Raw genomic sequence first — 12493 nt, forward strand, 5'->3', positions numbered from 1 at the left:
GGGATGGTCGAGTTGTGTCTGGTCAGGGGCTGGTTGGATCTGGTCACAGTGGTGATTGAAAGGTTTGGGAGAATAGTTGGGTGTTAGAATAGGCTTTAGACAGTTTTCTGGTTTATATAGTTTCTCTAAATTATACAGTTTAAATTATTAGTCAGCATAAATGTAGTCTATCTGCATTATTTCCTAATCCCAATTTTATTACCCCTTCTCTCGGATATAAAAACCCAGGTCGTTGAGTTAATCTCAGTCATTTTGTGATCCCTTTTGTCATAGAGTCCCTACAGTGTGGAAGCAGGCCATTTGTTCCATTGAGTCCACATTGACCCTCCAAACAGCATCCCACCCAGACTCATCCCCCCCAACCCTATCCCTGTAGCCCTGCATTTCCCTGGCTAATCCACCTAGTTTGCACATCCCTGGACACTATGGGCAATTTAGCACAGCCAAACCACATAACCTGCACATCTTTGGACCCTGGGAGGAAACCAGAGCACCTGGAGGATACCCACACCACGCAAACTGCACACAGATGTCACCCAAGGGTGGAATTGGACCTGGGTTCCTGGCACTGTGAGACAGCAGTGTTAATCCCTGAATCACAATGCTGGCCCGTGTCCTGTAATGATATATTCTAGAACACTGTTCACTTTAGCTATAGTTCTAGGCATTGAACATGAACTATGAGTGGTTAATACACTAAAACGCTCAGATATTTTTCACATTTGACCTGCCAATGTGTATGACACACTTTTCTCCAAGTCAGACATAATGTACCAATTATGCCACAAATGCTGCCTATGTGTTGAAAATTTCCAGCAAGTTCAGTTTTTCTCCACCAGTAAAATACAGCCTATACTGACATCAAAAAGGAGTCATTACTAGGGTTAGGGTGAAGAAAGTGAATTTCTTCTTTGATCTGCTTACAGACCAAATGTTCATGAAGCATCCACTCCAAACGAGAAGCCTGGAGGTCAGCCTGATAGTGGGTTTCAGATTGTATTAACATTGTTATTGGGAGTTATGATATATGTTGTACTTGAGAGGAAACTCACCCATTATCAATGGAACAATTTAAGGCCACATGCCTCACAGGTAGTGACTCTCGGGTAAGTCACAGGAGTGTGGTGGGAAGTTGAATCTAACGATCAGCCATGATCATATTTAATGGCAGAAGAAGGTTGACAGGCAATATGTTCTACTCCTGCACATACGTTGTGTTCCTGTGACTGAACAATAGGAAGAGGGATGAAAGAGAGCTAGCAGTACATCTTGGTAGTGCTGTGAAGCACTCTCGCTTCTGTTGGTTCTACAACATACCTAAGAAAAGATTACTGTGCCAACGGCAACTCAATATCTTGGAAGGGTCCTTGTTTTAATATCCTTATTAGCATAGGCATGGAGCCTAATGTTGGTTTTAGGTAGCTAGCCTGTACACCTGTAAAATGACAGAACCAAAAATTATTTTGAAGTCTCTTTGGAGCACAGGATTTTGGTCCCTGATATTGGCCCTCTGTTCATCCATTTTTTGGCTGTAAAATAGGCAAACTAATGGTCATATTCTACCTAGTTACTTAAGTTTTAGCATCTTTCTTCCTCAGAGGGCAAAAAGTAAAATGTGGCTGTCAATAAAATATTTAAAGTAAGGAAAGCATAGACAGGGAGTTAGGAAATGAAAAGGATAACAAGCAAACAATGCTATTGGCAGCATGCTGATTTTTCACAGTTACCTTGTTGAGTGTAGTCACCATGACATACTGCAGTGTCTTGCATGAAATTCCCTGAACTTAATCCAAAGAAAATAAATCCATTTTTTCTATTGTTGTGGAAGTGATATTGGAGATATCTAATGTGTCTACCATATATCTATTACCACTTCTGTTTTCTATGGAGACTGGATTTGGATCTTGCCACAGACCGAAGAGGGCCGGCACGAGGGCAGCGAGCCCAGTGAGTCCCACAGGCAAGGCCCAGGACAGGCCAGTGTGGCAGTAGCAAGTCCAGGCGAGTCCCAGAGGTGAGGCCCAGGACAGGCCGGTGTGGTAGTAGCAAGTCCAGGTGAGTTCCAGAGGTGAGGCCCAGGACAGGCCGGTGTGGTAGTAGCAAGTCCAGGCGAGTCCCAGAGGTGAGGCCCAGGACAGGCCAGTGTGGGAGGTGGCAAGTCCCTTGGGGACTGCAAGTGAGGCCTCCAGGATTGATGCCCAGTATGTCTTATACACTTGGCCTGGCTGTCTGAAAACTGGCACAGAGTTTGTTAAAAGACAAGTACTTTTCAAAGTAAAGCTTCTTTCCCTTTATTCTTATGCTGAACTTTTATTTGTGAATCTCTCAAGTCTGTAACACATACTTAAGTATCCTGAACCTAGGTACCCTGTAACTAAGATGGCGCTGAGAGGCGACATTACAAACATTTCACTGCACTCATTGGGAGTGCACGTGACAAGAAAGGCTAATTCAAACTGACAATACCCACTGCAAACAATGATCCAACATGACAGCGAAAACAAAAGCTGTTGCATTTATTTCAAAAGTCACACAGATATAAAATAAAGGCCTGGATATGTTTTGTCTCACTCTCAAAGTGCAAGGCAGATAATGCAGTTGGCAATATGTTTGCATCTGTCCATTTTCTCTGATGTTAATATAAACACAGGCTTCATTTTAGAAATGTATCTTGAGGTTTGATTGGTAGTGTACACAAACCAACTGCCACTTTGCACATATAAACTACTCCTTTCAACATTCTTAAGTCTTGTCTATGTTTTCAACCAAGGACTTTCTATTTCAGACTTCCTCTTTGTTAGTACAAATCCTTTAATATACAGCTTTCAACCATACTCCTGAAGGTAAACCACGGAATATACTGGCCCAAGTTCAGGACAAGCCAACTAAGTGTTAGTTAATTTTGTCTACAAACGTTACGCTTTGCAAATGTCTGAACATATCTTTGTAAGCAATCAGATGGGCTGTTCACTAGTTCATTTGGGGAATTAAGCCATGAGTAGGGCCAAGCACCCATAAGCTTTAGCTTCAGACAGACTGTGCAGTCACTCTGGAGCCAGTCTCAGTCACTGTTTGTTGCCAAAATAAAACTGTGAAGGCAACCTGCCATTAGCTGAATTGTTTGGAGGCAGAAGTTGTGGTTGTGCCTTAATGCTTGGTTATTCACACCATCAGGCACAAAGCTCCCTTAATTTTTTTGACAAATTCACAGCAACCATGGAGAAGTATCAGGAACAACAGTGCAGTACAGACTTGTTACATGATTTCAGTTCCAGAGATCACATCATACTGATGCGGTGTCAATTAATTTAACCTTTGTTGGCTACCAGGATCAATGGAAATACCTGCTGGAATCAAAATTATCTTTGTGGCTTGGAGTTTGCTTTTTTCTGCTTACAAACTGCAAATGTTAGTTGCAGCTACTTAAAAGCATATGAATAACTTGTAATATTACTAAATCAGAGCTATGCCATTCTTCAAATTCGCCACATATGTTTCCTTGCATAATATGGCATAGGAATAAATATATATATTTATATACAATGCTGTAATAATAACAATTGGACTATCAGCATTTACCTGATATTTAAAAAATATGTTGTTCTCAGTTTTGACTGATGCATGCCATAATGTACCTAGATTATGGCTGCAACATTTCATTTCACAGCTGCTTTTCTATTGATAATTAATTCTACTGAACTTACTTTTGTCACATAGTCTGATCCATTTAATCTAATGTGGCATGTTCTATTATAAATTCTAACCGACATTGAGGACTTCCTTATTTTAATACTTCTGTGGTTCATGTAATAGTATTGAAAGACACAACTATTTCTGTTGAACCACTGCATTTGTCAAATGCAATTTCATGAATAAATCTTGAGCACTTGCATCTTCAAATACTAAAGATTAACCATTAAAAACAAACACCATATAGAGTCTGTCTACTGAAGCAACTTAATTTAGGTGACAAGTTTAACATTATGTTAAATAAGGCGCCACATCTCATTTTAACAAGTTTGCTTTGGAATTGTAGATATATAGGAAATGTTGAAGTGCTCGATGATTAACAAGGAAAAGCCAGTCTGCAGGTCATCAGCATGATATAAGCAGTGGATTCACGAGGGATTGATGACTCTGTGTATTTTCCAAAGGCTTTCCAGATAGAAGCTCGCAGGCAGCAAGTTCACGATACAGGGCATTCAAAACCTCCAGGATATGAGCCTTTCCTGTAAGAATTAAGAAGTTTTTTTTGTTGACATACTTTATCATTTTTCTCACTTCTCAGATTTGCCCACCATCCGTTTTTTTTTGCATTAGGATGCTGCAAAGGTCTTTCTTTCACAGATTTTCATAAACACAATGAAAACACTTCCAAATTGACTGACTATGGGGGCAGAGAAGGACGTGGTTAAATGTGAACACATAACCAAAACCAAAAACATTTCATGGTGGGAAGAAGCCCAAGAGACAATTTTATTGAAAATCAAAATTCAAAGTACTGGAGTTGGTTTACAAGCAGCTCTTCTTTATGTTATAATGACTCTGATTCCATGACATGATTTATTTTAAAATAAAATGGAATAGGTATTTTACATACAGCATGGTCCTATAAATAACATTGATATGAAAAACCAATTAATCATTGATAATTTCAACATTCCCTTCTCCCCCCTTGGTCTGTATGTTCAAAATTCATTTGCTCAGCTATCCTCCATAAATCTCTTATAATCCATCTCCATTGACACCGTCCTTGTCATGGCAAGCTCCTTTTGTGGTACACCACTCCTCAACTAAAGGATATCTTGTGGTGCAGTGGTAGCATCCCTACCTCTGGACTTGAAGCTTGGGGTTCAAATCTCAGTTTAGGATGTGATGGCCACACTGTGGCCAAACAAGCTAACAATCAATCTTTCTAATGTCCCCATGGCAGCCATTTAGCGAAGGAGAATTTACTGGTCACCCAAAACCATGTGTGGCTGCAGTACAATGGCCTCTTCACATTAAAGACTTTAAGTTCAGGCTTTTGGCATGAGCAAATGTCATCCTTGTTCTGAAGGTTCCCACACACTCTAGGACATTGACCTTTTGTGAAAGCCCCTAGTCTCTTTGTCTCATTATTGACTTCCAGCTGCTTAACTGCTGCTCTAGATTTTTATTTCCCTTTCAAAAGCCACCTCAAAGCTTACTTTTTTGACCAAAAGTTTGATAATTTCTCTTAATATGCCTTCTGTTGATTCCTGGCATTTATTGGCATATTTTCCTCCATTGACCAGAACGTTGTGAAAGTATTTTGTTTATCATTGATGTGTTTTCCTGACTCTTTAATACTCAGCTGAGCCATGAGGTCAGATAGCACTTCGGTTTTAACATCTCATTTGAAGGGTGGTTCCCAACAACAATGCAGCATTCCTTATACCCTGCTTGTCCAAGCACACTAATCTAGATTATAAGGTTTGAATTAAAAAAAAAATCATTTGAGGTCAAGATGATGCCATTGCAAGAAAAGGCAGATGATGATATGTATTAAAAACTGGCAAGAACATTTGCATCTATTCATTTTACTCTACAATTACCTCTGCTTGGCAAATTATTTCATGAAAATACAAGATTAGATAAGCAAGATAATGAGGGACTAAACTTACAAAATGAACAGACATGTAGAGGAAGCTAAAAATTGAGTTTGTATCTGGGATTTCCCACTTGCTGAGTTCCCAAACTCAGCTGTTCTGAGCTGTCAATCTTCCAAACTTCTTAAAGAATATTTAAGAACAATATTGGCAGAAGCTGAGAAGCGGTCTTTGTCTCAGGGGCTGGGGATGATGTATGGATTGTGGAGCCTAAATAGGGTGCAGATGTGGCAAGACCAGTGCCAGAGAGAAAAAAAAATACATTAAAATATCTCAAAGGAGTTTTAGAGAATACAATCACGTGTCACAGGCTGTTGTGAATGCATTACTGCTTTATAATCAAACTGATCAGTGAGCAATGGAAAACAAAGAATGGGAATGCTGTTGACTTACTAGACAAAACCATGGATGTCAACATCAGTAAAGTCTGTTTTATGTTAACCTGAATACCTTTTATAAAAAAATGCCATTACTTAACATCCTGTCTGGCTGGATAGTTCTACAGCTGTTTATGTACTTGAAGTAATCCCGGAATGCAAGACGTAACATCCATTAATTTTCCATTGATGTTGTGCTGCAGAAGAAAAATCTCTCCTTGTACTGCTGTATGGTATACTAACTGCATTCTAGAATCATGGAATCACAAGCACAAAGGAAGCCATTCAATTTGTCATGCCTGTGCTGGATCTTTGGTAGAACTGCCCATCAATCCCATATCCCTGCTCCTTTTCAAAACCTTGTAATCATTTTTCCTTCAAGTGCTTATTCAATTCTCTTTTGAATGTTACTATGGAATGACTCACACCACCCTTTTAGTTAGTGCCTTCCAGAGCACAAAAGGTTTGTGGGCTGGAATTTACTAGCTCTCTAGAGACAGGCTGTGAGGCCCACTTAAAATCAGTTGACAATGTTGAGAGGAAAGTCCAATGTTTTCCTTCTATGTCACATAATTTTATCAGTAGCAGAATCCTCAGCAGCATTGAATCCCACAATATAGCCAATTAAGTGGCCTAGTATCAGTCTCTTCTCAGCCCACTGGCATTTTAGCTGTTTTGGGATGGGCTGCCATCTTACGATGAGACCATTTGTTAAAGCCAGGTGGTCTCAGAGCGGATAAACAATAGTCACTTTTATGGCAGCTTTATGGACCACAGTGGGCTTCCCTACAATAATGGGCACCCCTGTGTTAAACTGTGCCATTGGAAGTTGCAGTACTCGAATCTCTGAGACCTGCCTGGACTTGGCACATTGAGTAAAAAAATGTTATTTGACCTGTGAGGGCATCTCAACACGGGGCTGCCCTCTTCTTCCTGCAGCCTCCGCAGTGTCCAACTCTATTTGTGAAGCTCTGGAGGATGCCAAGCTGCCAGCAGCCTGACTGGGCTACCATCTCTAGAAGGGGGACAGATCTTCTCAATTACACAGTCTTTTCATTTGACACCACCAGTCAAATACCCCCCAGGGTCCCACTGATCTCCAACATGGCATAAAGTTTTGCTTTTAGGACTGGCAATGTGACTATCCACCTTCTGAGGAAATTCCATCACCTGTGTCAAAAAATGTTTCCTCATGTCACCTCTGGTTTTTTGTCAAGTAATTTAAGTTTGTGTCCCCTGGTGACTGGCCTTTCTATCACTGGAAATATTTTTTCCCTATTTATGAAATGGAAACCCTTCATGATTTTAACAACTCTGCCACATGTCCTCGTTTCCTTCTCTGCTCTAAGGAGACAGAAGCCAACTGATTCAGTCACTCCACAAAACTGAAAAATCACATTTTTTCAAAAATTCCATTCATGGGATGTGGTGACGTTGGGTATTTATTGCACATGCCTAGTTGCTCCTGAGAATTAGGTGGTGAGCTCCCTCCTTGAACTGCTGCAGTCCATTTATTGTAGGTACTCCAATAATGCTGTTATGGAGGGTGTTCCAGGCTTTTTTTCTTGCTAAGCATACAGTAAATCATTTCTGGACCCTTTCTATGGGCTTCAAATTTCCTGAAAATAAGGTTCCCAACTTTTTTCCCATCAATTTGTTAATGGAATATGAGCATCGCTGACAAGAACAGCATTTGTTGCCCAACATAACTGTCCTTGGGAATATGGTGGTGAGCTGGTCTGTAGTACAATCTATGTAGCGTTAGGTACATCTACAGTGCTGTTAGGTAATGGGTTCTAGGATTTTTCTGTGGATAGTTATGAATCAATCACATTGTCATGGTCACATATAGGCCAGATCTGGTCAAGGCAACATATTTCCTTCCTAAAAGGTTTGGTAAACCGGAAAGTTTTTGCAATGGTCTACCAGTTAAGTGGTAACAATTACTGATTCTAGCTTGTTATTCCGAATTTATTTAATTAACTGGATTTAGCTTTCCACGATGTTATGGTGGGATTTGAACTGTTGATTATTAGTCCTCATCACCACATTACTCATTTGGTAATGTCACTATGCCACTTTCAGAAATCTGTTTCCCAAACCAAGCCCATTTCCAGCCTGTCATTTTCTCAGTGTTAATTCAAGCTTTGGTGTACAACTCAACCCAAGGAGGTAGATGACAGCTTTATATAATGATAATGTGGGTAAGAATGTCATTGCCATTCCGTTTTTGATCTTTTACTGCTGTTAGCTGCATTTAATGAGTGTTGGTTAATCTGGCATCTTCTTAAAGGTGAGAATTGATAGATTCATCAGGTAACTGCTTTCACCCTTACCCCGGATACAGATGCCAACATGTGAAGTCTCTTCGATCGGGACTGTGACCTACTGTGATCAAAGCCTGACCAAGAAGTAGTTTTCCTCTGTTGCTACCATCAGACTTTGATTATTCCCATTCCCCACATTCCACCACCACTGGGCTCTGATCAATCCGCAACCCCTGCACCCCTGCCACCAATTCCCATGCTGCTGGGTTCACTAGTAAGTAGCAAATTAACCACTATGACCTTCCTCTACTCAGGAACTGAGCTCTCTTCTCAACCCTGGAATTGCCAGCCCTGTCTAGTCTTCCCTATTCTGGTTGTCCCCTGCCTCTGGTCTCTACCCTCTTACGCGACACACCTTTAAACCCCCCAGACTTTCCCCATTTCTGGTCAACTCCACTCTGGCATGTCTACCTCCCCTTCTCGTTGACTATCTTCCCAGCATGGATATTCCTACTTTCATGGATTTGATGCTTCCTACTTTCATGCTTTTGACCTGCCTTATAGCCCAGTTATCAATCAGGCTGAGCCTACGGGTGGGGAACTAATAACCAATATCATTAAAATACAAAGAATCTGAGAGAATTTTAAATGATGGGTTGAAAATCCTTGACTTTCCAATTGATTCATTCACTACAGGACAGGTCAGTAAAAATTCTGCCCATTCAGTGTCTTTGTTTGATTTTTATGCCACCTTGTCCAATAAATCAACTGTTTAGCCATGTACTTATTGCATGTATTGAACTGAAAATAAATTATTAACTCACCATGTTGAGGGTTACTGCAGGACTCCAAAGTGCTGAGCAAGATTTTTCCTAGTGATCTCCTAGACACATTCTAGATAAAATAAATAACATCTTATTGACTACATTGTAAAATGCGAATGCATTTACTCTAACATTTTGGCTTTCAAGCATCTTGAAAATTGCTCTTAATAACCTTCCAGCACATTTGATTCTACATAGGCATTTCAGCCTATGTCTTTTCTAAAGTTTAGGAGATATTAAAAAATATCAATCACTGCTAATGTGCAATTGGAAATGAGCTTTTCCTTATTATGAGAGACTATTGCAGTAAATTACTGAAAATTGTCAGAGCATCATTCACTCACAAGGTCACGTAGCTGCTGGAGGAGCTGTAATACATCCATCAGCTTTTCTTCAATTAGTGACAGTCGCACTCTCTCTGTCTCTAACATCTGCAGCTCCATCTGAAGCAACTCTGTCTCATCTACTTTCCGCTGTAACTCACACAGTAAGGACCCTTTCAGCTGAAAAGTACAAATGAGAAAAAAAGCTGAGCTTTTTAAATTAAACAAAAATAACACAGTAGATCAGAGGATTTGCTGCTTTATAACAAAGATTTCTGATGCTTTTAGGGGATGACAGCGACTACAGGAGTGAATCAGAAATTCCATTCTGTGCTTTGGGAATTTAATTTTACAATTCATTTACTACTGAATGAAACTAAATATGGATGTGTTACATACTTATTTGGATATTTAATTTTTATTCCTTTACATGTAATAAGAATGCACATTAAAGTGCGCAAAATGAATCAATCAGAGCTGTATAGCAATCCCCAGAATAAAGTTTAATTGCACTTAGGAACTGGCCAGCACTTTTGAAGCAATGGGGAATTGTGCTACGATTTGGCAGTAGTAAGGTAGAATCCCAGGGCTTGGTAAAATAGGTTTGAAAGAACTGGGGCTGCAGCGGTTCATCCTGAAAATATTGACGACAATGAAAAGCACGGATATCCCTCACAATAAGAAAATGGTGCATTTGACATAACTTACATCATTGCAGCATACGTTTCTAAATGTTTACCAAAAACTTTTTCATGAAAACAGCACACCATTATTTTTTGCCATTAAATGTACTTTTAGTGGGCATTAAATTAAAGCATCATGCTGTTCAGAATTTTTACCTGATCCATGCTCGTTTCCATTTGCTGCGTTTTATATTCCTTTAATTCCAGTTGCTCCTTTAATTTTGCCACTTTCTCAACCAGTTCTAGAATTGCGCTATTGCTTTCATCACTCCTTATGTTCCCAAATTCTGACAGTAGCTTCTTAATAGTCTTATCATCACAACTGTGAAAATATAACACATGAATCAAACTATCGTGAGATGAAACGTGTTGTGCATGCACACAAATTGAAAAACTGTTAATTGAAAAGTGAAAAATTGTATAATAATACAAAATAACATTGAACGTAATTGTACTTGTTGTTCATATGTTAATGCAATAGTAACTGCAAGGTAGGGCAGTTAAATGCAGGAATCCAAAAGTTGCTCTTTGAAATGCAACACTCCCAGTTAGTTCCATATGTTTCTGTCCGGCTAACCATTCAAAAACATTAAATGGCATGAAGCTGTTGTAGCTGTGTAACAGATAGAGTCATAGAGTCAAAGATTTATTGAGTCCTACAGCACAGAAACAGATCCTTCAGTCCAACCAGTCCATGATGACCATAATGCCAAACTAAACTAGTCCACCCGCCTGCGCTTGGCCCATATCCCTCCAAACATTTCTTACTCATGTACTTGTCCAAATGTCTTTTAAATGTTATAATTGTACCTGCATCCATCACTTCGTATGGAAGTTCATTCCACACATGAACTTCTCTTTCTGTAAAAAACTTGCCCCTCCTGTTTTTTTTTAATCTTTCTCCTCTCACTTCAAAAATATGTCCCCTAGGTTTGAAATTCCCCACCAGAAGGAAAGGGCACCTGCCATTCACCTTATCCATACACCTCATTATTTTATAAACCTCAATAAGGCCACCCCTCAACCTCCTACGCTCCAGCCTCTCTTTATAACTCAAACCCTCCATTCCTGGCAACATCCAGGTTAATCTCTTCTGTATGCTTCCCACTTCAATAATATCCTTCCTATAACTGCGCGACCGGAACTGGAGACAGTACTTCAGAAAAGGCCTCACCAAAGTCCTGTACAACCTCATCATAATGTCCCAACTCCTACACTCAAAGGGCTGAGCAATGAAGGCAAGCGCGCTAAATGCCTTTTTAACCACTCTATCTATATGTGATGCAAACTTCAAAAAATTATGTACCTGAATCCCTAGGTCTCTTTGCTCGAAATTACTTCTCAAGGTCCTACTTTTAATTATATAAGTTCTGCCCTTGTTTTGTTTTACCAAAATGCAATATCTCGCATTTATCCAAATTAAACTCCATTAGCCACTCTTTGGCACATTGACCCAGTTGATCAAGATCTCTTTGTAATCTTAGATAACCTTCTTCACTGTCCACTATACCACCAGGTTTGGTGCCATCCATAATAGTGATATAGTATATACACACTAAATGATCTCATAGTAAATGATTCTCTGGGGAAGAATAACCATAGCATGCTAGAATTTCAAATTCAGTTGGATGGTGAGAAACTGGAGTCCCACACTAATGTTCTGCAATTAAAGAAAGGAAATTTTGTAGGCACAAGGACAGATCTGGCTCCAGTGGATGGGTTGGGAAGACTAAAAAGTAGGACAGTTGAGCAGTGGCAGTTAATTAAGGGGATACTCAATTGCTCCCAACTATGATATATTCCAGAAAGGAAGAAAGATGGTAAGAGGGGAATAAATCATCCATGACCAGGCAACAAAGTTAAAGATATTATAAAGGCAAAACCTAAGGCATACCATATTACAAAAGTGAGTGTCAGGCTGGAAGATTGGGAAACTTTTAAAGATTGACAAAGGGTTACTAAAAAAGTAATAAAAAGAACAAAGGTAGATTATGAAACAAAACTAGTGAAAATTATAAAAAATGGATAGCAAAAGCTTCTATAAGTATATAAAAGGAAAGACAGCAGCTAAAATTAATGTTGGTTCCTTGGAGGATGAGACTAAAATGAGAAACTCAGAAATGGCAAAATCGCTAAACCAAAATTTTGCTTCAAGTTTCATGATGGAAGACACTAGTACCATCCCAATAGTAGCAGGCAATGCAGAGAAAAGGAGTAACTTGGAACAATCGTCATTACCCTAGAGAAAAGGTACCAAGCAAACTGTTAGGATTGAAGGCAGACATGTCTCCAAGACCTGATGGCCTAAATCCTATGGTTGTAAAGGAAGCGGTAGCAGAGATCGCTGATCCATTGGTTTTAATATTCCAAAACTCCCTGGATGCAGGAA

The 12493-nt window shown here is 39.6% G+C and overlaps 1 protein-coding gene across 1 annotated transcript in view; it reads right to left on the reverse strand.

Moving 5' to 3' along the window:
* Positions 1 to 526: 526 nt before the first annotated feature.
* The window catches only part of efcc1 (EF-hand and coiled-coil domain containing 1), a 66052-nt gene continuing 54085 nt past the window's right edge, over positions 527 to 12493 (reverse strand). The window contains exons 4-7 of the mRNA XM_020528116.2: positions 10261 to 10426; positions 9443 to 9601; positions 9099 to 9168; positions 527 to 4229 (exon numbers count right to left, since the gene is read on the reverse strand). Coding sequence (XP_020383705.2) covers positions 4096 to 4229; positions 9099 to 9168; positions 9443 to 9601; positions 10261 to 10426 — 529 coding nt within the window. The 3' untranslated portion in view covers positions 527 to 4095. The remainder of the gene's footprint in view (positions 4230 to 9098; positions 9169 to 9442; positions 9602 to 10260; positions 10427 to 12493) is intronic.

Source organism: Rhincodon typus, chromosome 16, assembly GCF_021869965.1.
Source record: "Rhincodon typus isolate 14 chromosome 16, sRhiTyp1.1, whole genome shotgun sequence".
Lineage (NCBI taxonomy): Eukaryota > Metazoa > Chordata > Chondrichthyes > Orectolobiformes > Rhincodontidae > Rhincodon > Rhincodon typus.